The 27761-nt window shown below is 43.3% G+C and overlaps 3 protein-coding genes across 7 annotated transcripts in view; 1 reads left to right on the top strand and 2 right to left on the bottom strand.

Moving 5' to 3' along the window:
* Positions 1–8925, bottom strand: part of fam163ab (family with sequence similarity 163 member Ab) — a 38315-nt gene extending 29390 nt beyond the window's left edge. The window contains exon 1 of the mRNA XM_005933800.3: positions 8841–8925. The gene's annotated coding sequence lies outside the window, so the exon portion shown is untranslated. The remainder of the gene's footprint in view (positions 1–8840) is intronic.
* A 4425-nt stretch (positions 8926–13350) lies between these two features.
* On the bottom strand, positions 13351–23608 carry tdrd5 (tudor domain containing 5). 5 transcript variants are annotated; one of them, XM_005933795.3, is made up of 19 exons: positions 23462–23608; positions 23267–23328; positions 22286–22529; positions 21993–22195; positions 21415–21721; positions 21077–21252; positions 20732–20815; positions 20436–20492; positions 20006–20168; positions 19680–19786; positions 19326–19528; positions 19016–19225; positions 18861–18927; positions 18474–18674; positions 18262–18396; positions 15347–15409; positions 15146–15253; positions 14867–15044; positions 13351–13935 (listed from the first exon to the last, which is right to left on the bottom strand). In XM_005933795.3, exons 3-19 carry the CDS (start codon positions 22527–22529, stop codon positions 13868–13870), a joined length of 2574 nt encoding a protein of 857 aa, XP_005933857.1. In that variant the 5' UTR covers positions 23267–23328; positions 23462–23608; the 3' UTR covers positions 13351–13867. The 5 variants fall into 5 exon arrangements, with proteins under 5 accessions (XP_005933857.1, XP_005933858.1, XP_042081452.1 ...); XM_005933796.3 differs by lacking the exon at positions 23267–23328 and having other exon boundaries at positions 23462–23607; XM_042225518.1 differs by lacking the exon at positions 23462–23608 and having other exon boundaries at positions 14867–15038; positions 23267–23452.
* A 1451-nt stretch (positions 23609–25059) lies between these two features.
* On the top strand, positions 25060–27732 carry nphs2 (NPHS2 stomatin family member, podocin). Its single transcript, XM_005933798.2, has 7 exons — positions 25060–25476; positions 25569–25672; positions 25786–25858; positions 26269–26351; positions 26437–26696; positions 26918–26996; positions 27116–27732. The coding sequence occupies exons 1-7, from the start codon at positions 25188–25190 to the stop codon at positions 27314–27316; spliced, it is 1089 nt and encodes a 362-aa protein (XP_005933860.1). The 5' UTR covers positions 25060–25187; the 3' UTR covers positions 27317–27732.
* Positions 27733–27761: the final 29 nt, after the last annotated feature.

Here is a 27761-nt window from a genome sequence, read left to right as displayed (position 1 = left end):
AGGATACGGTTCAAAACCTTTAGTCACTGCTTTAAATGTTCTCTGGAAAGAAATGCATACCTGTTCAGACTTGGGAAAGCGGGGGACCTTACAAACTACCACAAAAACAAGGATATGGGTTTAGACCGCTCCTGTAAATGCACGTCACACCAGTCTGTGCAAAAACTGTGTATCTGAAATGTAAAAGAGAAAGAGAGCATCCAGAGCAAGCTAGAGCTGTTTGATTTAACTGACAGTATTGACTCTGGGGGAGGTGCAGACACAAGATTTGAGTTTCACATTGCTGGATCAGTCAGCAGTGACCTTCCCTCATTACATCCAGGACGTTACTCCGTATTACAGTATTATATTTTAGTCAGAGGAGGGGACTAGATGATAGAATAGACAGAAGGGTCTGAGATCACAGAGGGCAGACAATGTAACACACATACACTGCTGTACCAAAAAGGGGGGAAAGTTGTGTAAGTGTAGACATGTGCTGGTTGACATGATTAACCCTAACCTGAAAATCTGGCTAGTAGTTTCTGAAGCATATATATCCTATTTTGGTGACTGATATAAATATGAGTTACAGCAGATGTGTTAAACAATGGCTTGTTGCAGTTAATCAAGCAGTCAGTCAGACAAGATATCCATCACAGCCAGAGCTTTGTAACTCATGTCTGACCTGCGCCGTCTGATGGACTGATGGGTTATGGGAAGTGCACTGTAGAAACACAATGCAATGGATACTGGGCAGCAAAGCTGGGCACTGACGAGGTACCGGCATTTAAAATCAAAATAAAACCAAGTAAGAGCTAAAGTAGCTATCACCTGGCTAGGTGTTTGGGTGTGTGTGCAGCATCTCTATAGCAACCTGGCTCACAGTGTGCCGTGAGAGTGGAGACCATAGAAAAGCAAGCCACGAAGCTCCCACTGCACACTTTTGGTGCTGATGTTAATGTCAGAGGAGGTTTGGAACACATCAGCATCTGGCATCTCCGCCGTGAAGCTTCATGTGCTCTGCTGCGTCAAGGGCGAAATAGTGTGGTTTCCAAACCCTTCCAGTGTGTAATAATACCACAGCTGATGGTTCAGTGTCCAGGAAAAACTGACTGTTACATTAAATTCAGTGTAAATGTTTGTAAAGGCACCCTGCATGGGGTGGAAGACAAAATGTGTGGACTAATAGTTTTGTCCATATCATCTAAAGTTTTCTATATGAAAAGACTTTTTAAGAAAAAGGTCACAAAGTTCCCCTTCCACCACTAAAATCTCTACAAAGGTGCATTTTAGCAGAGTCTCTGTGAAGGTTCTCAGTCATCCAGGTCATCGTAGCCCAAGGAGTTTGGAAAGAAAAGCGTCTGGACTTCTTTAAATTGCTTGAAGACGTTTCACCTCTCATCTGAGAAGCTTCTTCAGTTCTAGGGTCAAATGGTGGAGAGTCCCAGATTTAAGCCCATGGGGGGACACCCCCCCTCCCCCCCCCATGGGGGGAGTGACTTCAGAAAATCAGATGATAGGGTGGGGCTAGGTTTCACAGTGGGTTCACCTTGGTTGATTGTGACCTACACCCGTTTTCACACCTTGGCTCATGTGATTAGGTAGAGGATCAACAGGGGGTTGATGACCCTCTTGGGGGGGAAACTCCCACAGGGCTTAAATCTGGGATTCTCCACCATTTGACCCTAGAACTGAAGAAGCTTCTCAGATGAGAGGTGAAACGTCTTCAAGCAATTTAAAGTCCAGACGCTTTTCTTTCCAAACTGTTGAACAGTTAACTAATTGATTTGTTAGTAAATGAATTTAGTGCAAATTAAAGTTTAATTACTTTGGAATAATGTGTTGAATTAAATGCAGGCCCTGCATATCAAGATGAAAATATCATCCAACTGACTGAAGCACAGTGAATGCTTTGAGGCTGCTTTGCTGCCACTGGGACCGGAGAGCTTGCATGAAAAGTGAATTCCCAAATTAATTTATGTCAGAGTGGCTGATCACCAGCTAGACATCAAAGTAAATCTGCTAAAGAAGCCTTTCAAACACAGAGAAGCTGCTCTGCAAAAGCAGCGCGATGCGAATGCTTAATTCACATGTTCAAGAGCTGGACAGGAGGCTTGAATTTGTCTATATTTGTAGACAAAAATCAAAATGACCAGAGTTTCCAGACTGTACTGTTTGTGTCATTTGATGAACTTAATAAATCCACAGTGCTGTGTGTATTTTCCTCACTGTGGTGCTGGGTTTTATCTAGCTGTTGATATTCAGTATTAATAACTTTCACAACAGTTACTGCATTTCAGTTTCCTCTGTCCGTGCATACATGAACAAAACGGATCCCAGAGTCAGATAGATGGAACATGCAGGACAGAAACGGTGCGAGAAAAGAGACGAGACCAGGTTAGAAGTACAATATGGGCAGAAGACAGAGGAGGAGAAACGGAAAGAAGAGAGGAGGCGACAAGAAGAGGAGAGCCCTGTGGGCGATGATAGATCATGACTAAGCATTACACTGTTGGCTGTAAGTGAAGCCATTCATCAGGTGACCTGCAGCGATGCCTGCTCTTCATTCAGTGCCGATTTTCCAAAGTTAACATCAGTATCTATTTATACTAAAGTGCAGATGAAACAAATCACAGGAAATAAACAGCGTGTACAGTACAAGATCAGTACCTAGCATTAATACAAGAAGTACAATCTTACTGAAGTACTTCACAGGCCTGTTTGCTACACTTGTATCCATGAAATCCTTCACTTTTACTGCGGAAACTTCGATTCTTACCTAATCTGCTCGTTATCCCAAACATCCTAGCTGCTCTACAGTGAACAGACCATGACATAATAAGATAATAAGATTAGAACTGCTCAAATACAGTGAAAGTACTCTCGCTGCCTGCTTTGACTGACAGGTGACAGGTGTGGTTTGCCTCAAAGAAAACCATAGACTGTAAAGGTGGACATCACCCAGTGGTTGTAGATTCTGCGTTACATGTTTGTGTGGCACCATGTTGGTTTTTCACACCTCATGTGACTTATATGGCGTATTGGCTAGCACTTACCTAGCTTGCTTAGCCAGTTGCATTAATAAAATGTACAGGTGCAACTCAAGGACACAGGTATTGGCTAATTAGTTCTGAGAAATGGACTGATACAACACTAAAATCTCACTCATCAAAAGTGTGAACTGCAGCCTCAGTTTCCGGTTCTCAGTTGACAGGAGTGGCACCCACTGTGGTCTTTGTTGCTGTAGCTAATCTGCTTCAAGGTTGGACGTGTTGTGCATTCAGAGATGCTCTACTGCATGTAACGTGGTTATTTGAGTTACTGTTACCTGCTTATGAGCTCAAAGCAGTCTCCTCTGACCTCAGTGAGGCATCTTCACCCAGAGAAACACCTCTCACTGGATAGTTTCTTTTTTGGACCACTTCCTGTAAAACCAAGAAATGCTCCTGTGGGATGCTATGTTCAACTAAACCACCTCTCTTCTCCTTATGACGCTCAGCTTTCAGCAGGTTTGATCGTGTCTAGGTTCTTGAATGCACCGAGTTGCTGTCATGTGATATTTGCATTACGAAAATGTGAATCTAACAAGGTGACAGATGAGTCTATATAGTTATGTGTCCTGACGGTATAAAGCAGAGGTACAGGTGCATTAAAACCTGGATGACCAGGAGGCAACATCTCTGACTGTGAGGAGGAACTCCGTTGTTTTGGAGTCAATGTGAAAACATTACAGATGGGTTTATGGTCTTGACTTCTTGTTTGAGGTCTTATCCAATATAACAAATGTGGTGCAGTTTAGGGTGAAACAGACATCCAGGGCAAAGGTGGACAAACTGGATATTTTCCCTGTTGTATAAACCCAGTCTTCATGGCCCAGCATGTTATGTTCATAGAACAGAGAACGTTGTCTTTGCTGTGTTTGTGTCACTGTGAAACTAAGAAAGCAGCATTAGCCCATCACATTTAATTGTTGTGCTCAAGTTGTCCAACAGTGTTGGTCAAGTTACTTGAAAAAAGTAATTAGTTACTAATTACTGATTAAGTCACCAAAAAAGTAATCCCATTACTTTACTGATTACTTATTAGCAATTAGTTACTTAATTTTCAAAAACATGACACACAACCTGAATGCGTAATGAAGCATAGACCTTTCAGCCCAGTTCTATTTCTTTGCATAATCCATCGAATGAAAAAGTTTCTTTTTAAACGTATTTTATTCATTTTAATTTTTAACTTCATGCATCAAGCAAAATGAAATTATATGCAACAGTCTTTCAATATCTCCTGCATATTCCAGCATATAAAATAATCTTTTGTGTTTACACTCTTTCAAACAGATGCAAGTAAAACACAGCAAAAATAACTCAAATCAAAGACTCAGCAGCTCTTAAATCTATTGTCAGCTGTTTAGCAGGAGTGGGGCGGGTGGAGGTTTGTCCACAGCACATGTCAGTGGGGGGATCCGGGGGTTTCTCTGTGAATGTCACGTTCCCGTGGCAGCGTGCTCGCTGCTCGCTCAGATTTCAAGTTAAATTTTTGGCTGTAGAAAGAAGTTTTCTTCCCACGCAGAGTGCACAGTGGACGCTAATGTTTTTGTCACTTTGACAGAATCAAGCTCAAAGTAATGTGATTACTTCCACACTAAATGCTCGTACTCTCTCTGCACTCCATATTATCCATTGTTGATCTGCACACGTCTGTCGCTGCCACGAACGTCGCACGCTCGTACGTCACTGTCACGAGACGCTCACAAACAACATCACGGTTTAGTAACGCAGCGTGCTTATGGGAAAGTAACAGTAATCGAATTACTTTGTTGCAATAGTAATCCCTTACATTACTCATTACTTGAAAAAGTAATCGGATTACAGTAAGATGTTACTTGTAATGCTTTACTGCGCATCTCTGATGTCCAAGCCACTGTTATTTTACCGCATGTGCAAACCCTGCGTGCTGTAGGTGAAGCTATAATAAATGAATCAAGCTTCAGATGATGAGGATGATCCGCCCCTCACATCCAGCTTCATCCTTCGAGCTATTCCCGCTGCTCCGTTCTCTCTGTCACTTCCACTTTCCCACGCTGTCAGATTCCCCTCATTCAATTTCATCATGTCTGCTGTGGTTTAATGAGCCCCCGTTCTTTAAAAATTCATTGCCTTTGTGTCTTTCTGCCTTTCAGACCTTCTTCCCTAAAGCCGCCTGCAGCACACATTCACCTCCACCTCACCGTCCGCGGCCAGGTCTTTCCCTGCGAGTCTCAAACAGCTGCTAACTCCGCTCCAAAACCACCGTCGTTTACACGCCAGGGTCCTGTCCTCATTCCTGTCATCAGTGGGGACTCTGCTCTAATGTTTGATCAGAGTGTAATCACCAGAGTATTTCATTGCTTAGCCTTAAATCTGCAAATATTATTCTTTCCTTCTCTGATTCGAGATTCTTAATGTCCGTCTGGAAAAAGCTAAATACTATAGCTTAATGCAACAAACGCCTATTGCAGCTGTTTAAGACAGAATACGGGTGAACTGGAGCCTGTTCATCCCAGATATGTTGTACAGCTGACGGGCTTTTGTTGTACAAATCCAGTCTAAAGCACCAAAGGGACTTTCGGTAGAATGAGCAGAGAGGGGTTTAGCTATAGAGATTTACAGTTCTTACTGAAGGACAAACTTACTCCTCACAGAAGAATATAGCATTTTCTACCTTGTGGGCATATTGCCACACCATCTTTTATGAAATGTCAGTTTTTCTGTTTGTTTTTCCAAGTTGGTGAGTAACCGTTGCTTCAGGTGGATTTAAAAAAAAAATAAAAAAATAAAAAAAAAAATAAAAAAGGTAAATCATAAAAAACAGAAGAGGAAATGAGGAAAACACGACCTGGAAAACAAGACAAGCTGCAGACAGTGAAAGATGTCTATGAGGGCAAACAATACGCGGTGATGGTGCATATTGCGTCTGTTGTCACTGAGCGTGGCAGCTTGATGCATCGCACTGCTGGGCCAAATACAATTCTGCGAGTGCGACCAGTCTGCCATATCTGCATATCAATTATTTGTGGCTGCCATAAATACAGTTTAATGGAACTGTCAGTGTGTGCCATTGCATATTAACTGAGCCTGGAGCTCAGCTGCAGCTGGTTGCTGCTGGCAAACAATCCTGGACACATCTGCATCCAGGTGGAGAACAGCAGGAAGTGCGGCACCTCATTTAAGGGAGCTGTACTGACTTGAATATAGATAATGGGGAAGGGCTGAAAAGATTGGTTTTCTTAATAATTATCAGAATTTTATTATGAACAACCTCACATGCATATGAACTTGAGTGACATCCCATTCTTAACCTCCTAGGACCTGCCGTCCACATGTGTGGACATCACATTTTGGGTTATTTAGACCAAAATACTAAATCTTGCTCTACAATGGCCTGATATCCACTTACCAGGACATTATATTGCAACTGTTCTATCAAAATTTTAAAAGAATATCCTCATATGTGGCTCTCATTTTCCTTATGAACAAAAATTATGCAAAAAAATAAATAAATCTGGTACTTCTTTGTTTTTACATTCATCAGGTCCCAATCAGCCCAAATATCAAAGAGAAATTAAAAATGCTGCTGTGGAAGAGTTCGGGTCTTAGCAGGTTAATCCATAGGGTTTAACTCTTTACAGCCGTAACAGCTTCAACAGTTGTGTGAAGGGTTTCCACAAAGTTTAGGAGTGCTCTTCCTATTTCCCCCTGGATGTCTTTAAGGTTTCCACGTCTTTGACATAGGAGAGGTCAGGGCTGATCGTTTAAGAACAGGTGTATGGTTGTGTGCTTCTGTAAATAAAAGTATTGTATAAAACAAAAGATAAACTGTGAGGAAACTGATTTTAAAGCCATAACTATACTGCCATACAGAGTACTAAATATTCAACACATCCATATTCCAGCGTACACCACATTAGCAGATTTGACCATAACATGAAGATATGGAGAGGAGCTTTTGAAGCTAGTAAGAAGAGATGTGCTGAGAAAGAGCAAAACAGCTGTGATGTTCGCTTTGAGAGTGTGGACAAGTACAGCGAAGGAGAAAGTGCTGCACGGTGTCCTAATGCATGTAGAAAAAAACATATGATCAAGTGTCAAGAGAGCAACTGTGGAGCTGCAGGAGGAAGTCGGGAGCGGCAGAAGAGTCTGAGGAGGAGGTGCAGGGCATGCATGAGGACAATGAGACAGGTGTGTGGTCTGCTGCCACAATCTGCAGTGAGAGGAGGTGGCAGGTTGGAGGAGAGGCTGAAGAGGTGGAGGTATCACAGCCAGCCAGAGAAAGGGAGTTTCTACTATTAGAACTTCCCTGGTTTTACTAATGTTATTAGTTTTTAAAGATGATTTTCTGTGTTTAATCAATCGGCATACTTAAACCTGGACCAATCACAGTACACCTACTTGCCTCACAGCTTCTCTTATGTTAAAAAAGTTCCAAATGCAGTTGTAGCTCAAAAAAAAAGTCCCTAAAAATGGAGCACTGCTTTATAATGTTACCTGATTCCTGCACCAGACTTATGAAAGAGTACCCATGTTCCAAAAACACCTATATAAAGCTTAATTCTTGGTACTGCTGCTATGTATCTGAGGGATTAGCAGGAGATTGATGGTTCTCCCCTGTATTCCTCCAGCTGTCCTAAAATTAATACGAGTGATAAGAATTTTGGCACAGGAATTAAAATAGAGGCGCTTCTCTTCTGGAAAACATCCTTCAGCGTATGAGTGTGACTCAGTACACCCTCATTTACACACTGAATGCACTGTACATGCACACAGGAGCTGCTCACACACTAATCTACACGCTTGCATACATTAAAATGCAGCACCGCTCATCATATAACAGAGTAAGAGACCTGAGAACATAGAAAATACTAGTCAGGTGGTCGGCTGAGATAAGCTTGTGGTCTTTTTGATTTGGCAGTAAATCAACTGACTGCAGGTGGCAATAATGCACAGAGGTCAGCACCGAGGCCTCACAGTCAACTGGGGCTTTTTTGCAGTCACTGAGTTGACCGCAAACCCGTCTGTATGCCAACATGTTCTAGAGTCAAATGTGTGAAAGCTAAGCGTGGCCCAAACTGGGTCGCGCAACAGATAGAAAAGAATCAACAGTCCATTCAAAGAGCAGACCTCAACCTGAGTTAAATGATGTGACGGACGCTGTGCTCATGCAGCTGTTGCAGGTCTGCGAGTCTATGGCAGGGGTGGGAACTCCAGGCCTCGAGGGCCGGTGTCCTGCAGGTTTTAGATCTCACCCTGGGTCTACACACCTGAATCACATGATTAGTTCATTACCAGGCCTCTGGAGAACTTCAAGACATGTTGAGGAGGTCAATTAGCCATTTAAATAAGCTGTGTTGGATCAAGGACACATCTAAAACCTGCAGGACACCGGCCCTCGAGGCCTTGGATTGCCTACCCCTGGTCTATGGTGAATGTGATGTTAAACGCCCATGTAGAAAGGACGGCACTGTGACACCGGACTTGCTCCTACTCTGGGTTCCCTCTTTATTCTGGTACAAAGACAACAGCACGTGGTCATCATCGACAGTGTGTTCTTAGTTAACAAAAGACTAATATACATTCCTACAATACAACGCTGTCAAAGTCTTTCTTTAAACGTTCTAGCTGAAACCAAATGTGCGATCATATAGTAGCAGTATTTTTATTTTTTCCATCCTTGTGCTAACCGAGGTGAGAGCTGTTATTTCTACTTTTTTCTTAAACAACAACAATAAAATAAAAAAAACACAAATTTCTCATATAAAACAAACACCATTGTTTATCGTTTTTGTACAACAACATCAAGTAAAAATGCGTAACAGCACCTACCTGTACAAAGATAACAGCACGCAGTCATCATCCTGTTACAAAACTGCAACGTTCCGGTCTGTTAACAAGCACTGCAACAGTTACAGTCTCATAGTGTTCGAGCTGGGTGGAGCCAGACAGCGCACACTACCTATCTAGTATTAGCTTAGCATGCTAACCAAAAATGCTACTGGTGAATAAAGTTAGTATTAATGCACCAAAATGCCTGTAACTTTCAGTGTACATGCTAGTACTGCTTACAATAAAAATACATATTAACAGTTACCTCTGTGAGAGTGTTTTTACTAATGAGCATGCATTATTTTCCTTTGCTGAGACAGCTACTGCGCAGCTATTTGGAACCTTAATGCAGTTGCAGTATTTGTCCACAAGGTGACTCCAACTATTCACAAAGTACATTAATTTTGAGGAACTTCATTGTTAAGCTCTTTTTGAACTCTGTTACACTCACAAATATTAATAAACTGAACCAACATTGTCAAGAAGGATATGGCAAAATTCCTCCACAACTGATAAACACTGGTAGAGTCACACAGGAAACGAGCACACCTTGTTTTTTGTTGAAGCAAGGAAAGCATAACATGCAGGAAACCATCATGGATGGGCCCCCGCTGGTCTGTTCCAACTCTCCCTGAGTCTAGGTTGCAGACCTGTTGCACATCAGTCTCATCCTCAACCAGCACTCAAGGACCAGCTCCAACAACCAGTCTCTGCCAGACCGTTTGTTTCATTAGAGTGGTAATCAGGCTCCTTCAAGACTCCCCAGCGTTTTGGCAAGATTAGCCTAACATATCTGTGTGGCTGAAGAGTGGCTTACTCTTCCTGTTCCCTTTAAGCAGGTCCAGAGGTCACTGCATCTGCTCCTCTGAATGGCCAACCTCCTTTGACTCCATTTACAGATGAAAACAAGTGAGACAAACAAGTAAGCCTCGTCACCTTGACTCACCTATCTCTCCTCTCTCAGTAACCCCTGCTGTCATCTTGCCTACATGCTCATTGTTATTCAGTAAATCAGTCAAACTTTGAATTTTGTCTGCCTTGGGTCTTGCTTCAGAGCATCGGCGTAACTTTGTGCTGAACATTGGGTGGGGTCACCTGTCTCTGTCCAAATAAATAAATAAATCTGGCTAAATTCCCAGATGATGAAATGTGCACCTACTTTGCTGGTAATACCTGAAATGAGTAAAGAAAATCAACAGCCTATTTATGCAAGATAATTCATAATTTTATTGGGGGGGGTCATAACCCCCCAAACTCCCTGCAAATTACGCCCCTGCTTCAGAGTCTGCTTTGCTTTATTTTTTCCAGTAAATAATGACATGTATTGTTGTTCATCTGATGCCTGGTAAGGATTAGATCATTTTTATTATGACCTGTTAAATAAAACAAAACTGACACAGAATACAGTCTTTTCTTTTATAAAAACCATGATTGTAAATCTCACATATTAGAAAAATAAAGGAGAAAATCAGTTTTTCTTTCCATGGAGAGGCTCAGTCTATGAAACTGGTCAAACTCTGGATGTAAAATGTGGAGACAGACAACTAAATTATCAACAACTTTGCCTTTGCTTGGTCTAATTACCGAACCGAAAGCCTGTGAAACAACAGTTTTCTTTAGCCGGTCTGGTTTGGGGTTTTGCCTGTAAATCGAAGCCATCAGATCTTCATGTTCATTCAGCACAGGGATGCTGTCGGCTGCTAATTCAGCTGCAACCGCATTACTCTCCTTCCTAATAAGGTTTACTGAGGGTCTGTCTTCCCAAGCTGCACCCTCCTCCACCCTCACAAACATCATAATGGAGCCTGACACACGCATGTGCCTTTGCTTTTTGCAGTGTGCTCTTGTTAATGAGTGTTGTGCGTGCGATTATGTGCGTACAGAAAGATTTCAGAGTGAAGGCAAATGTTTGTCTGTTTGAAATGTGTCATCAAATGCTGAGCTTCATGCAGAAAGCTGAGTCGTGTTGGCAACATTAAACTGGAGCTAATGTCTACAAAACCTGTATCATGTTTAACGGAGGTTCTAAGTTCCACATCTGTGTTATTAAAGCAGAAAATACTTGTGTGTTTATAAATTATGTAGGTTAATAATTTCTCCTGATTTTGTTTGACTGAGATGAGCCACTCTCATTAGGAGCCTTTTACAAGGATAATTTGGTAAGCCAGTAAAGGTCAGGAAGCCCAGCAGGATGCAGACAGTGATCAAGAACTCTACGCTCTGCTTTGACCTTCATACGTCTGGCCACATTTTGGCAGGCAAGCTCTAGCTTCTCCCCTCGGTTTCAGAAGGATACATGTGGTTCATTATTAGCTCATTTCCTGCTCTTGCTGAAAATCAAGTTCTGTGCTGTTAGCCAAGATGCAGTTAATTTTATTGACACAACTATTGTCTTTGATCAGTGCAATGCCCTCACTTATAAGGATCATTAATGTTAGAGATGATTTATCATCATTGCCCCTGTGCTAATCTTTTAGTCCTCGGTCATTTCTATGCATTGCTAAACACAGGTTTTGGGTGCTCTGCATTCAGAGTCGTATACAAAGCTGCACACGGGCACAGTCTAGATCAAAAGTTTAGGACCACTTGCCTTTGAAAGGCCAAATCTGTGCAAAAATGTGGATTCATTGTCATTTTCTGTCATTTCACTGTCATGATGCTCTGTTGGCAAAGGAAAACAAACCTTCCTTTGTTGAACGTGGTCGGGTTGTTGAACTGCATAAGCAGGGTCTCTCACAGCACGCCATCGCTGCTGAGGTGGGACGCAGTAAGACGGTCATTTGATATTTCCTAAATGATCCGGAGGGTTATGGAACAAAAACTCAAGTGGAAGACCCAAAAAAATGTCCCCAGCACTGAGCCGGAGGATCCAACTGGCTGTCAGTCGAGACACTGGACGATGCTTGACCCAAATTAAGGCCGTTACTGGTGCCGACTGCAGCCCCATAACCATCAGACACCATCTGAGGCTGAAAGGCTTCAAGAACAAAAAAAACGTCTCGTCTCCTTGAACGCCACAGAACTGACCGTTTGGACTTTGCTACAGAGCACCAAACATGGGACACTGAAAGGTGGAAGAAGGTTTAATTCTCTGAGGAGAACAAAAGTAACCTCGATGGTCCTGATGGTTTCCAACGTTGCTGGCATGACAAGCAGATCCCACCTGAGGTGTTTTCTATGCGCCACAGTGGAAGGGGCTAAGGTCAAATGGTGCGACTCTGGGACCGCCACCATTTGACCTTAAAACTGAAGAAGCTTCTCAGATCAGAGGCTAAACGTCTTCAAGCAACTTAAAGAAGTCCATACGCTTTTCTTTCCAAGCTCCTTAGGCTACAGTACACAATGCCTGCAGGACAAGAGACTTCTTATAACCTCACTATTTTGGATGATCCTGCATGTTCCCCTGATCTAAATCCAAGTGAGAACCTTTGGGGATGGATAGCAAGGGAAGTTTACAGAAATGGACAACAGTTCCAGGAAGTAGATGTCCTTCATGCGGTCATCTTCACCACTTGGAGAAATGTTCCCTCTCACCTCATGGAAACGCTGGCATCAAGCATCAATGTTTTCAATGTTTGAAGTGATCAACAATAACGGTGGAGCGACTCACCACTGAGTTCATGTTTAGAACTTCTGTTTTGGGGGGTTTACAGGGTTTTTTTTTGGTGTGGTCCTAAACTTTTGATCAGCTATAAAACAGCCTGTTTCAGTTTAAGTATTGTTTTCAATAAATTGCATGCTCAAAAAAATGTTGTCCCACTCCCATTTCTTCTTGTTGCATGTTGAAGCTCTACGTTGAACCTTGTTAAGATCCAACCATGCAAAATAGGATTTTGGGGCCATTTTTTAAGTGGTCTTAACCTTTTGATTGGGACTGTACCTGTTTGCATCTGTCTATATGACTCTTGAATGCAGCAGCACCCAAAACCTGTGTTTTGCAATGGATAAGTGATCCTCATAAGTGAGGGCATTGCACTGAACTTGATTGTATTAAAAAAACAAAAAAAAACAAAACAACAACAACAGAAACCCGAGTCAGTAAGCAAGGTGAGTGCAGCTTAAGTGTTGTGATGAAGGTCGCAGCGACACTGTGCTGATGACAAAACCAGTAAAGAGAAAAGCAGAGCAGGTGCAGAACTACAAGTCAAACAACACTAAAAAAAACTGACAAGAGACATTTATGAACTAGTTTAGTGAGCTAACGTTTGCAAACGATTAAAAGAGTTTGAACAATTCAGCCTCAGCAGACGTGGATCCTTCAGTGAATCCAACAAGAAAACAAGCTCCGTCTCAGCAGCTTAAAAATACCAAACAGCTAGTATTGAAAACAATTGAATCCACTTTTATTTTGCTTCCTTCCTAGCTGTAATAATCTCCACGATCATCATCTCCTCCAGCTCTAAGACGTCTTAAAATATTCCATACTTAACAAAACAAAGTGAAAATGTCACAGTTTGTGCTGTGGCAGGCAGGATGAAGGAGCCAAATGCAGGACTCATACACAGAACAGTAAACTCAAAGCGGCAGCTTTATTCGCTGGGAAAAATAATCCGTAAAATAAACTCACAAAAATCAAAATAAAACTTGAAACTAAGAACTAAACACTGGGAGACTAGAAAACACACAGCAAACAGGGAAGGATGCGACAATAGACAGAGGAAAACGCAGGACTTAAATACACAGAGGGATAACGTGGGAATCGGACACAGCTGAGAGCAATCACACGTAACGAGATGTGGAGGAAGCAAGACTATCAAAGTAAAACAGGAAACAGGAGACGGGGAGTTGACAAGGAGAAATAAAGAATATTAAACCAAAAACACAAACGCTGGGTCGCCTGAACAACAAGGGTCAGATGAACAGAGTTCTCTAAAAATATTAAAGCAGTCCAGGCAATAACATTTATTTTTCCAAATAAAATTCCATCAGTCATGACATTTTTTTGTCTTTGTTCACAGTATTTAAAAAGCTTCAATTATGTAGGAAAAAAACAGCAACATGTGTTTACTGGCTGTGACACTCTCAGCCTATCTGGACCCAAACAGAGGAAACGTGACGCCAGATTTCCGAGGGTACCGGTGAGAAAGGGGTCCATCTGGAAAACAAAGTCCGAGACTCACATTTAAAACCATTTCTGTGAATCATATGTCCTACACTTTAAAATAGAAAAACTCTTTAAAAAGGGAGAATTTCAATAAACTTCAGGGCACGTCATCAGTAAGTCGCCCAACTTCAGTGTGACATGTTTTTGGGATGCACTCAAACTTCTGCATGTTTGTAGATAAACCCACCACTGTATTTATTCCTCCCCTCACTGCACAAGCGCCAGCATGGTGGAGCGGCGGTGTATCGATATCAGGGCAAACGCACAGAGAGCAGCTTGTTGGGTCAAATAGCTCTGGTAACAGGTCTAATTGAATCTATGTCAGGTTTTCACTGCAGGTGCATCCACCATAGCAAGCAGCAGGGTGGAAATCAATACCCCCTCGCTCCATCCATGAACACACTAATTTCATTGAAGGCCAGTGTGTGTGTGTGTGTGTGTGTGTGTGTGTGTGTGTGTGTGTGTGTGTGTGTGTGTGTCTGTGTGTGTGTGTGAGAGAGAGAGTGTAAGGGAGATGGAGCGAATGAGGTACATATGTAGGTTAATGAAGGTCACTGTTTAATCTCATTACAAGATGTGTGCACGTGCAGGAGAGATGAGGCTTTTTTTGTGCAAATCAGGACCTTTGTTCTGTAATGAGAACAAAATGTTAACTTATTCTTTCCAAAGACAAGTTCTTGCCACAAATGCAGCAGAACTATAATTCATTATGAGTAATGGGTGATGATGTAATCTAGCATTGACTACAAACTGAACTAAAGTTCAGAATCACAAACACAGCTTGAATCTCATCTCTACAGAACAAGTTATTTATATAAATGTGACGCAGTTACTCGGATCCAAGACTGCATTCTTTTGCTCACATGACTTGTGTGCATATTGTGGACTTTTCTCTAAAGTAAGTCAGTGTGTGCATCTGTACCCAGAGTACCATCCTGAATTTGACCCAGGGCAGCAGTGTGGAGGCTCAGGGTGCTGAGGATTAGAGGAGTTCTGGTCATGGAGGGGGCAGAATCCTTAGGCTGGTGCAGCACCTCCTCTGGTCTCATGGAAGTGGGATTAATGACGGGTGGAGCTGGTGGAGCAGTCGGACTCTGTGTCTGGGGAAAAAATTACATTTTCATTAACAGACTAAAAACAACCCCCCCCTGCAAAAAAAAAAAAGTAATCGGTATATCTAATATTCTTCAGATGATCTCACCGTGAGGTCAGCTGTGGTCATCTTGGTCTGAATGAGATCTGGAGGTGTCAGGGGGCAGGTGACGGTTTGGTCTTTCAGCAGAGCGTTGAACGGGTTTTTCTCCTTAGCCTGAACAAGTTGTAACAGGAAACAACCACCATCAGTCTTTTAACCTCAGTGGACAGACAGCAGTGGATGAGGGTCAGTGCCAGGTGCTCATACCTGGATGTGAGGGACAACCTTGCTATCCCAGATATACTCCAGGGCAGGCATTTCATCTTCAACCTGGTACATCAAGACAAAGTACGTAGACCATAAATGTTAATTTACAGACACATTTTTATTTGAAAATAAAATCTATAACTGGAAGTCAATTCAGTTTTATTCATACAATCACAACAGACTCCTCAAGGAGCTTTATACTGTAAGGTAGATCCTACAATAATACATACAGAGAAAAACCCAACAATCATATGACCCCCTATGAGCAGCACTTTGGAGACAGTGGGGAGGAAAAACTCCCTTTTAACAGGAAGAAACCTCCAGCAGAACCAGGCTCAGGGAGGGGCGGGGCCATCTGCTGCGACCGAGAGCTGTAAGAACCGTACAGCTTACTGAATACGACTTTTATGGAGGAAGGCCACAGAACGATCACCCTGCAGGAAAAAGAGGACCTACATAACACTCCAAACAACACAGTTTCAATTTCTTAGGTTAGCTTCAACGCCGCGACCTGGTCTGTGTAACACTTCTGATCTCAGATTTTAGGAAAAGAGAACCTCTGAGCATCTCCTCACTTTGTAAAATACGATGTGACAGTGAGCGAAGCGCCAACATCTGAGCAAGAACGCCTGCTCTCAGTCAAAGCCAAACAGGCAGCTCAGTGTGAGGATTGCTTCGATGAGCAACCTCATCAGTCCTGTAAAACTAGCTGGTTAATAAATGATGGGAAGAAAGCCACACCTTTAACTTCAGTGACTCTAATGTCACTAGCATATGAAAAATGTGTGTATAATATATAAAATATACAAAAATACCAGTCAAATGCTATTTGGACACGCTGTAACGCTGTCAAATCTTCTTCCCAGTATGTTCAGTTTAACAACTTGCTGCTCATTAACATAAGAGAATGACAATCTTGTAATACAATATCCATTAAACACTCACCGATTGGCTGCAGTCTTATTTATAGTCCAACAACAAGCCGTGACCTTCCAACAGCCCAGCTATACATTAAGCAGCGTTGACTGCAACTCTCCCTTCAGCGAGATGACATGTGTGTTTGAGCCAAGTGTGTACACCGACTGTGTGTGTGTGTGTGTGTGTGTGTGTGTGTGTGTGTGTGCGCGCGCTGCAGCAGGCCTGCAGCAGTGACAGTATGGCTGCAAAGATAAGAACTATGGACAGTGGAGAGTAAAAGCTTTACATGAATGTGAGAAATGAATGCAATGAGAGGCAAAGACTGCACTCGCAGATAACAGACAACAACAGCGTAAAGCTGCAAATCTATTTTAAAAAAAAACATTTAAATGACAATCCTGGTGGGAGTATTTCAGTCTTTAAGGACGCTGTACAAAGAGCAGCAGTCGTTTGGTGCTGAGCTCGAGTATCAGCGTTTAACGCAGGGCAAATATCTGCTCTTTGGACGGGAAGTGCTCAGGAGGAAGAAATTAATCTTAATTAAGCTAATGAAGTTAGAAAGCTGAAGATGCTGTTCCCAACTGATTAAAATTAAACACCTATAAATAGAGCTGGGCGATATATCGAGTTTTTAAAAAATATCGATATATTTTCATACGAGATATAAGATGTGACAACATCGTTTATATCGATATAGTCTATGTTACGTTATAATTATACTTGTGGAGCCGCAAGTTTCTCTCTTTCGTCCATTTTTGTCTCTACGCTGCGTTACTCGGCCTCGCCTCTCCTTCACTGAGCACAACAACCCCTCCCCAATAGCTTCACCTGCAGGCAACGACAAGATGAACACGGCAAATCTCCGTTAACGAGTTACCGCGGATCGCCCCGTGCATGGGGCTGGACAGCGTCAACATGTTAGCGAGCTAACGACCTAAAATCCTTTCATTTTCTCAAAACTCGACAGTGCACCTTATGTGCAATCTGTCAAAAAATGTTTTAGTTCGACTTTGGTCAGCTACAGAGCCGCACCGCTTGATGGATTGTCGGAGCATTACGGCTGAGCCTCGCGGAGTGATACGTACTGTGCTTCAAGGTAATATTACCGTATTGTGTGTGTTTATAAGGACCATAAATGGCACCTGTAAGAGACACGGTTACGAAGAGGATTTCAAACTCCAGGCTGTCAGTCACACAGTAGAAGTTGGGAACAGAGCAGCTGCTTGTTATTATGCTCAGCATCTTTTAGTTTACATTTTGACTGCACAATTGTGAGCTTTTTGTTATGCACAAAAACAACATTGTTTTCTTTTATTTATGGAGCATGATTATTTAATAAATGCTCATAATTTATTTTTGAGTAATTTCTTCATGTACATCTATGCTGTATGTTAATAAAAGTGCCTGATTGACATTGAGACACAGCTTTGACTAAACTCTCTTTTTGTTCTTACTTTATGGCTTTTAAAAAAACCCAAAAAAAAAACAAAACCCCCGAGATATATATCGTATATCGCCATCCAGATAAAAAAATATCGAGATATGAATTTTGGGTCATATCGCCCAGCTCTACCTATAAATAACACAAATGTTAGACGTGGGTGCAAAACTCAACCTTATCCAACAGTCTGAAACGTTATTCTCTGCATAGCTGTGGCCTTCTAATGCACCGCTGTGTGTTTTCTTTATCAGTTTACAATGAAGATCTATATTTATGCAAAGAGAAAACACACTAAATGGAGGCATTAACCACGTATGCAGATGAGGTGGTGTTGGAGGCTATCCCAGCTGACACCCAAAGTCAGCTAAATGCAGCTGGATACATGCGGATATACAACCATAATCTTTCTAACAGTTTTAAACTAATAAAAACATTTTTTAAAAACCCAATAATATTACCCAGAAACATAAAATGATCTTTTGCCAAATCTAACAACGTCCCACAGGGCAAGAGCACTATAGCCCTGCACTATGTTTCTATGAGACCAGTGTGCTACCTTCAGTTTGTCCATTATGGACTCTTCAGAAGTGTCTCCTGGCTCTGGGGATGAAATCATTTCCTCCCTCACCTCTGGCAGGTCAGCCACCCCCTCTCCCAGGTAGAGACTCACTGGTGTGACCTGACAGCTATCCTGTTAAAAGAATGATAAACTGCTGCTGCTGATCATGATTATGGTACCAAACCAGTGTTTTTGTGGGTGCTGCTCACTGCTGCAGAGGCTGCAGGGCTGCAGGGTGTCCCATGGCCTTGGCTCAGCAGGACAGTGTGGATGTAGATGTCATCATCAGTATGTGTGTCACACAGGTAGAGCTGCAGCACGTCTCCACTGTAACAATCCAGAGCGCCCACCAGGGTGCGATCATAGCACAGTTTCTGGAAGTCGGCTGTTGCCTCAGGAGTCCAGCTGCCCTGCAGGAGACCAACCACAACACTCATTTATGAATCCAAACCATAAGAGCACTGAAAGCCAAAACATTCAATTAAACCATCACAAGATGGCTGAGACGCTGGCATTACCAAGGCACTGGTGCTGGAGTCTATAGAAAGGCTTGTCTTTGTAAGGAAACTGAAAATTAAACTAAGGCACAGACTCACAGAGGTGGGTTTAATTCCAGCGAGTGAAGATGGGACAGCTTGTGCTGGAAGAACCGAATAAGCCGACCTGGGAAACAGCCAGATAAACTTATAAAATATGCACACATCTCTTTTTTTAAATCATCCTTTCAACGAGAGCTTGCAGAGGCCCCTACTTGAGGAACTTGAGGTTGGCGGTTGGTACCACTGTCAAATCACCAAAGTCCACATAGTACACCTCCACTTGAGTGGGGGAGATCACCTTATGGATCACCACCCGGTAGAACCACACTCCGTCAGGTGACACGCAGCAGACCTGACCCCGTCGAACAAATCTCTGGGGAAGGCGATAGCACTCCGACATCTGAGGACAGGTGTAGCATCGTCTAGGAGACGAGAAGAGGAAAAAGAAAAAGATGGTACTGATCAGAGTAGGCACGGTTAAAGAGTCCGTACAGTAGCTGCTGCTGCTAACACATGCACCACCTCATCGCAAAGATCATGTTCTCCATAGCTCGGGCCTCCTCAGTCTCGCTGAAGCGAATGTAGAAATATCCGGGTGACTCCACCCGCTCCACCAAGACTTCCACCAGCTCTCGAGCACAGTGGCGCGTCGGTGGTTTGAGAGGCTTACTTTGGAGGGCGTCGAGGGGTACAGCAGGGCTGAGATGCACCGGAATTGCAGAAATCTACAGACAAACACACAAAAGGCACTCGATAACATTTAGCTCCTCTTACAGGCTGTAAAGTGCAGTTCAGAGTCATCACTTTTAATGTCCGTGCATCAAGCATCACTGATTACTTGCTTTGGTCAAACCACAAAAAAATGTGTTTTCAAACCATTTCCTTGGGTGTGTTACTGGTAACCAGCTCGTTGTTCTCATCATCTGATGGTGGGACAATTGGAAACGTCTGATCATCATTAAAACTCTCGCTCTCTTTTGAGTCTAGAAACAGAGACAAATACATTTCCTGCTTGGTTGAAAGTCATAACTGCACAAATATGCTCCAACGCGTGAAATCCACACGTGACTGTAATTCGTGACTTTACTGTGAACAAACATAAGGAAGAAAGATGTGGGTTAAACACTCATTTATATTTACAGTAACACTAAATAGTCATTCCTCATGTAAGCGAAGCAAACGGTGCAATGATAAATACACACCTGGACGGGTATTCTCAGTATCATGTATGGTCCTGATTATCCAGTCTTGTCCACTGCCTCCCTCTGCTGGTCTCAGGTGGAAAGTGTCACTCATGGCACCGACGAGTTCAGTGACGCTAACAAAGCCGCTCTGCTGCAGAGGCAAGTCCTCGCCAAAACACCTCTGGGAGGAAAGAAAGGAGGATATTTAAGATTCCCGAGAAGATGAGTGTGCATCTTTTATTAATGTCTGCTGTGATCGTGGGCGACCTCCAGGGTGGGGGGGAGCCAACAGTGTGTGTGTGACAGGTTGTTTCTATTAGTGATTAGGACCTGGATGACTGAGAACCTTCACAGACAGATTAGGACGGCTCTGCTTCTAACATCCTGGATCAGTTTGATGTTTAGAAAACTCTCTGTTAACAACACAAACATGCAAACTTGTTTTTACCTTGTACTCTGCTGGCAGTTTGTGAACTGATAATCCGCCGTCCGTCTGACCTATGACCTGCAGAGTTGTCGACATGTTAATCATTTTCACACGTCTGTTGACCTCTTACGGTCATCTGTGATTAATACGGCGGTTTCAGAGCGACAACAGGGGCTGAGAGCGAGTCGTATACTCGCGCGTCCTTTCCCCCCACATACATGAACTATAACAGCACTTGCAGACTTTACACTTGTTATGCTTGCGTGATTAAAACTGGGCTCAAAGACATATGCTGATAAAGCGGTGCGAGGCCTCACCGCTCGTAGTTTGTCCTTCAGCTCCTGATTGATGGTGCCAGCAACTCCGTTCTCCAGGATCTGCTGACGAAGCCCCTCCTCCAGCTAACATCACATTTAAGAAGAAGAAAGAAACTGCACTTAACAGATACGAGGTATATCAAATAGGATTTCTCACCATTACTTGACAGGATTTAGTAACAGCACTATTTCTGATTTTTCTGCTGTAGTGTGCCTGAACAATTACACCCCAAATGTTTGACCTAAACCAGAGTCTTTTAGGCGCCACAGTTTATCCAGTGAGAAGCAATGGGACATTAGACATTTCATATCTGAGATGGATTTCAGCTGCAAATGAAACCCAACCTGGAGGACATGGTTATCAAAGAGCTGAATCTCTGGGGAAAGCTGAGCTTTGGTTTCCTGGTTCTTCTCGTCCGCCCCCGGCTTGCTATCGACGGTTCCGGGCTCACTACGGGCAGAATCCAAGGAATTCTGGGTAGATGTCTGGTTCAGAGATGTTGGTTTCTCTGGAGCTTCAGCTGAAGAGGATGCAAAGGTGTTTCAAAATGCAGACTAGTGCAATAATACAAAGCCAAGTTTCTCAGTTTCATTTCATTTACATGGCACCAAATCTAACAGTTAGAAGTGCAAAAAACAAACAGAGCAAAACTAAACTACAAGAAAAAGCCCAAAGGACGAACCTGGAGGTGTTTTTGGCATCTGAAGTTTGACATCTGGCCTTTCAGAATCTGGCCTGCATGTCCTTGGCAATGCTGGTTTTATCAGTCCACCCCTCTTTGTTGAGGCGGGTAATTTGAGCAGTGGCCTAGGGATCATATGCTCCCTCAGGAACACAAGTGAGCCAAACCTGCTCTGGCTAATGACAACCATATCTGCCGCTGCCCCCAACATCTCTCCAGTGGAGTAGAACCCATAGTTGCGAATACAAAGCGGTCGTCCAAAGAAGCGCCAGAAAGAAGCCTCCAAGTCGGATAACCTAATGGGACCCTGAGAGAGCAGCTGCATTATTACTCCACTGAGAGTACGGTGACAGAACAAAGAAAAGCCCGTCAGGTATCTTCTCTTCAAAATTCACGTTAACAGGCTAGACCTTATAAAGTGCAACAAAAGCCAACAATCTGTGCTCTCATTTTGCTCATGCTTCATTTGAATGATGCTGTGCTTATACCAAGCAAATAAACCAGCTGCAAAATCTACAGCAGGCTTTAAAAGCCCAGGTTATAATGGACACAAAACATTAAACACATTTCATTCATACTTGTGAGAGCAGTATTCGCAGCTCCGTCCTCAGCTGTGCGGGGATGGCTGGAGGAGCGGGGCCTCTTCTTGGGAGGACCACATAGTGGGACACAGAATGAGTTGGAAAGTAGCGGGCACCTCCCCTGCTGACCTTTTTGTTTGGCTTAGAGCGCTGCTTGGTCACCAGCTCCTCGATGCGTCGAGTGGTCTCGTGACCAACAGCTGCACAGGAAACCAGAGCGAGAGTGTCAAATACTTAAACCTGTTCAAGAGTTCAAAGACAAGAGCGCTGATGCCTTAATGAGACGCTACCTTTTAAGAATATGCTCCCATCTGGCCTGAAGTTAATGGACACCACATCAGGCATCTCCTGACTCATATCCAAAATGTTCCTGAAGCCCAGGACTTTCAGGGGCATCGAATGGCCCAACATGGTGGAGTAGTCTCGTAGGAGCTCTTCCGGAGCTAAACCATTCTTGGATGAAATGAGCAAGGAGCGAACTTCCTTCTTCAGTTGAGCCAAAATGTTCTCATGGTTCATCTTACCTGAATACATCTGGAAAACACAGCAGCTGGAAGTCAAGAACCGCTGACACCTTTCTCTACACACAAAACCACTTTACTAAATATGATTCTACAATTTAAGTGTGAAGGCAAACGCATGGCTTTATGTTTTTTTGCGTTTAGGTCCACAGGCTTGCCTAAAACAGGCTAGCTTAAGTTAGCTCCTGCCTCTAATTAGCTTTAGTTAGCTCCTGCCTCTAATTAGCTTTAGTTAGCTCCTGCCTCTAATTAGCTTTAGTTAGCTCCTGCCTCTAATTAGCTTTAGTTAGCTCCTGCCTCTAATTAGCTTTAGTTAGCTCCTGCCTCTAATTAGCTTTAGTTAGCTCCTGCCTCTAATTAGCTTTAGTTAGCTCCTGCCTCTAATTAGCTTTAGTTAGCTCCTGCCTCTAATTAGCTTTAGTTAGCTCCTGCCTCTAATTAGCTTTAGTTAGCTCCTGCCTCTAATAGCTTTAGTTAGCTCCCGCCTCTAATTGACCCCAGGATGTATGACAACAGGTGTATGGAAATCCCGAGGACATTACAAGGGTTAATTAGCTTGAGTTAGCTCCTGCCTTTAATTAGCTGGACTTAGCTCCTGCCTTGTGAACCAGAAACGTAGAAGTCGCAGGAGAACATTAATGCACAGTCTTAAAAAACCTGTCTTGTCTTGTTATAAAATCGTTCAAAAAGCATCTTTAGCCTGAGGTTTAGTTACCAAAAAGCATCAAAATGCTAACAGGACAGTCTCACCTGTCTGTAGCTGCGAGAGGCCGAACCTTCTCTCTCCGCACGCCGCTACCTAGCAGGACTTGCTAACGATACAAATTCAGTTGCCAAAGCAAAAAACAAAACAAACAACAACAAAAAAAACCCAACAACTTTAAATTCGAAGAAGCCGAAAGCCGTTTCAGTCAGCTGCCTAGCTAATAAACTGTTACTCCTTACCTTGACACTGGTCCCACAACAACAAAGAAGAAGCACCGCACGTACAGGTGGGGCGCAGAGCACTTTGTCCCACCCACGTACCGAAACTGTCCACCACAGTTTGATTTACAAAAAGCCAAAAGACGTTTTTCCAGTTTTGTCATTTTGAGACTCACAAGACGAATGGATGGGTTCATAGAGTAGAATAAAATGCCTTTTATTGTCACTATTCACTGTACAGTGAGATACAGAGCATCCCCACTCAGTGCAGACATGTGGGAAGAGAAAGGGCGGTGAGGTGCAAGGCTCTGCAGCACATGAACCCTATCCAAAAATATAAAATGTAAAAATATACAAATAAATAGTCCTATATATTTACAGTGTGGGTTATCACACGTAAATTACGTGGTGGTAGTCTGTGTATAGAGCGAAGTCCTTGGATTGGTGAGTGGAACTGTGTTGTCAGTGCATGTGGGAGTTCAGGGTGGTTTTGGCTTTGAGTCTGATGCACCTGTAGCGCCTACCTGAGGGAAGCAGGTTGAACAGGTCAAAACCAACCATTCAGCCTGAAACCCAAAGCAATGCTGGACAAAGCAGAACGTGGATCACAACAGTTTTTACGGGTTGTGTGTTTAAAATGAGAGACCACGAGGATACGAAGATTCCGTGTTTTATCCTCACTGTGTTTACTTTGTCAGGAGTGTGACTCCCTCACCTCAAACTGCCTCTCACCCCACATTTACTCTGCAGCTATCTGGTCACTCTTGTAGCCAGCTATGTCTTCTTTGTGAAAACAGCCGTGGAAAAAATACGAGTGACTTTTCCACGAGGGCCACGCAATTAGGTTTGAGTTTAATTAAGCACAAGTCAGGGAGGTTACAGCATGTCTTTTCCTTTCCAAACAAAGAAAGCTCTTTCAGACCTGCGTCTGCACATTCCTGTATAAGACACTCAGTGTGAGCTTCACTGGGATAATTAGTCCAAACAGTGAAAACCTCACTTCTGTATTCCACATATCTCCGTGGGGTGTTGACTCTGCCACAGAAGAGACTTAACCTAAACAAGTTTCCATTTGCATGCATGTGGTTAAATATTAACAGCATTAAATTCAGATTTACACTGCAGGCCACACGTTAATTAGTGGAATCTTAGTGGTCCATAAACAAACATGTAACATGTATAGAAAAAATTTCTTTTATCTTTTTTATCTCCAGAGGAAAATGTGTGGATTTAAAAAAGTCAAACCCTTGATGCTGCATCAGTTTTATCATTTTATAACTTGAATAGAATTTTTGCTAAAGCATTTGTTCTTATTTATGTTTTTCAAGTTGTTATTTTTGTAGTTTATCTCGAATTAATTTCATTCTTGCTGCTGTAACATGTGAAATTCCCCAGTGTGGGATTAATAAATCCTGTCTGTCTTTAATGGGCCCTCTATGGAAAAAAGGGAGATAAAAGGGAGAGTTGGATGGTCTTACTGGCAAAGCAAAGGTTTACTGGCATACAATTTAAAAAAAGAGTGTGGTAAGGGCACCCCTCACTGTTGTCCTGTACTCCCACGCTCCCAGCTTTAATTACAGGGACAGACTCTGTCCCATCTCCACAGTAGACAGCAGTACTACTGATCAGTCATCCAGCGAGAGGGGAAGCATCTCCCAGTAATCACAAAATTGATTTTTCTTTAACCTGGAAAAAGAGAAAACAAGGAAGAAATCCCTCCAATTTTTCTGCAGAGCATGCAGCCAGCATGGAGAAGTCCTCCAATCACCCACCAAGATCCAGAATGACGGCCAGGAAGGAGAGGGACAGGGGAGCCTCGGAGGCTCCAAGGAGGAATCCTCAGAGGAAGCCGAAGGTGGAGCAGCTCTCTGAAGCATCATCGGTGAGGAAAGAGAAGCTGGGGACGCATGTGGGGAAGATGGAGCAAGAGACAGAAGTGAAGGTGAAATCAACGGTGGTGGATATAGACAGTGTGAGAGATAATGAAGTCAAGGATGAGAATGTGGGGCTCCTGGAAGCAGCAGAGCAGGATGACAGTGAGTCAAAGTGTTTTTATTTCTTAAATATATGTTTTTCATATCTGAAAGTGTGATGAGACGTCTTCATGAAAGACTGCTGATCTTTTCAGGTCTGAAGCATAAGAAGCTGGGAGTCTGTGAGTGGCTGCTGATGGTCTTTGTCTTGGCTCTGGTTCTCCTCTTCTTCCCTCTTTCCATCTGGTTCTGCGTCAAAGTACGGACTAAACCTCTGATCCTACAAAGATCTGACATGTCTTTAGAAGATGGGCTGACCGCTTTGTGTTGAATATCAAACTGACACTTGAGCAACCACATGTTGATTCACAGGTAGTGAGGGAACACGAAAGAGCTGTGATCTTCAGACTGGGTCACCTACTGCGTGGGAAACCCAGAGGACCAGGTCGGCCCAGATTTAATTCTTATTTTTATTTATACTTTATTTTTATCTATTTATGGAAAGATCAACATGCAAGGAGTGGAGGTAGTAAGGGAGTGAATTTAAATACCTGGGCTTTCAAAGCAACGGGCAGTGCACAAGAGAAATGGAGACGAGAGAGCGGACGGTGGATAGGTGGTGATGAGTTTAATGGTTGGAAGACCGCAGTGAGACGATGGCACTGACAAGACGACAAGAGGCGGAGCTGAGGATGCTAAGATTTTCATTAGGAGCTACCAGGAAGGATAAGATCAGAAATGTGTGCTTCCAGACAGCAGCCTGTGTGAGGGTCGATAACGTATTATGAATCGCAGCTCATGAGAAGCCTCACTACTGTGACACCCACTGTCCCCTGTGTCTTTCTTCCTCTTCAGGCCTTTTTTTCCACCTCCCACTTCTCGACGTGTGTCACAAAGTTGACATCCGACTGAAGATGTTGAAGGTTCCTCCTCACGTGGTACAGAAATAGACACACACTGCATCACATATTTAAATATTCCTGTTTGGAATCGCGACGTGTGTTCTCATATGTTTGTACGCAGGTGGTGACAAAGGACTTGGTGAGGCCGGAGCTGAGCGCGGTGTGTTATTACCAGATAGAGAACGTGGCACTGTGCAGCTCAGCTGTATCCAGTCTGACCACAGTGCTGCAGAGTCTGGTCCAGGCTGCAGTCAGAGACGTTCTGGCCCAGCAAACATTCAGCCACGTCCTGCTGCACAGGCGGAAGATCGGGGAGCAGATACAAGCGACGGTCGACTCCTTCGCTTGTCGCTGGGGCGTCAGGGTGGAGAGGGCAGACATGTAAGACCAACATCATTTCTCCTTCCTCTGTAATTCATCTTTTTTTAAATGCACCTCCTTCACTGCAGATGTTCATTAACTGGAAGTCAAGGCTGAGCCAAAGCAAAGCAGCTTTAGCTTTATTTTGGCAGAATCTAAAGAAATACTAACTTGCACAATGAAAACGCATCACTTGTTGGAAGAGCACGGCTGACCAGGCTGGGTTGCGCTTGTTTTGTCAGAGACGAGCTCAGTTTTCCTGCGGAGCTGCAGCAGAGCCTGGCTGCCGCTGCCGAGGCCAAGAGACAGCAGCAGATCAAAGTAAGTGCTCGCATCGGTTTCTGTAAAACAGCAACTTTGAACCTGTGTGCTCCAAACTTCTGTCTCTACTCTCCACAACATTAGCGATGAAAACATCCACGAGCCGTTCTCTTCTACAGGTGAAGGCAGCAGAAAGTGAGATGGCTGCCTGGGATGGATTTCGGGCTTCCCTCCGTCACCTTCAACCTGCCTTGGTCCTGCCTTTCCCTCCGAGCCTCAACTCCGACGTGTCACCCCTACCTCCCCCTCCTCCCCCGTGCGTGGAGGGGGACGGCGGGGTGTCACCTGAGGAGCCAGACACAGACTCGCCAATGATGTGAAGCTTTATTCATGTTAAACTCAGGTGAACTCTTGCTGTATTTAAACTGGTGATTTCCATGTGTAGAAAAGAAAGAGGCAAACACAGCATAAAGGAACATAGCTTTTAGTCCTCAAATGTGTTCTTTAATGTCTTAACTGCAAATAATCAAACTGTAAAATGTGCAATCAAATCCGAGTTCAGTCAGTACAACAAAGGAGTGTTACTTCATGCAACAGGAAACACACAAATCTTTATTTTCAGAAGGATGCAGAAATAAATGTGCCTTCATCCACACTTGAAACACATATCATAGGATTAAACTAAGCCACAGGAAGCCTCTAAATGATATCAAGTGCTATTTGTCTTCTTCATGTAGTCCAGGGGTGTCCAATTCGGGGCCTCGAGGGCCGGTGTCCTGCAGGTTTTAGATCTCAACCTGGGTCGACACACCTGAATCACAGGAT

This window comes from Haplochromis burtoni, unplaced genomic scaffold (assembly GCF_018398535.1).
Source record: "Haplochromis burtoni strain Fernald_Lab_line unplaced genomic scaffold, NCSU_Asbu1 Contig_173, whole genome shotgun sequence".
NCBI lineage: Eukaryota > Metazoa > Chordata > Actinopteri > Cichliformes > Cichlidae > Haplochromis > Haplochromis burtoni.
The sequence above is the reverse complement of the archived record's forward strand: the minus strand, read 5'-3'. Positions and strand labels throughout refer to the sequence as shown.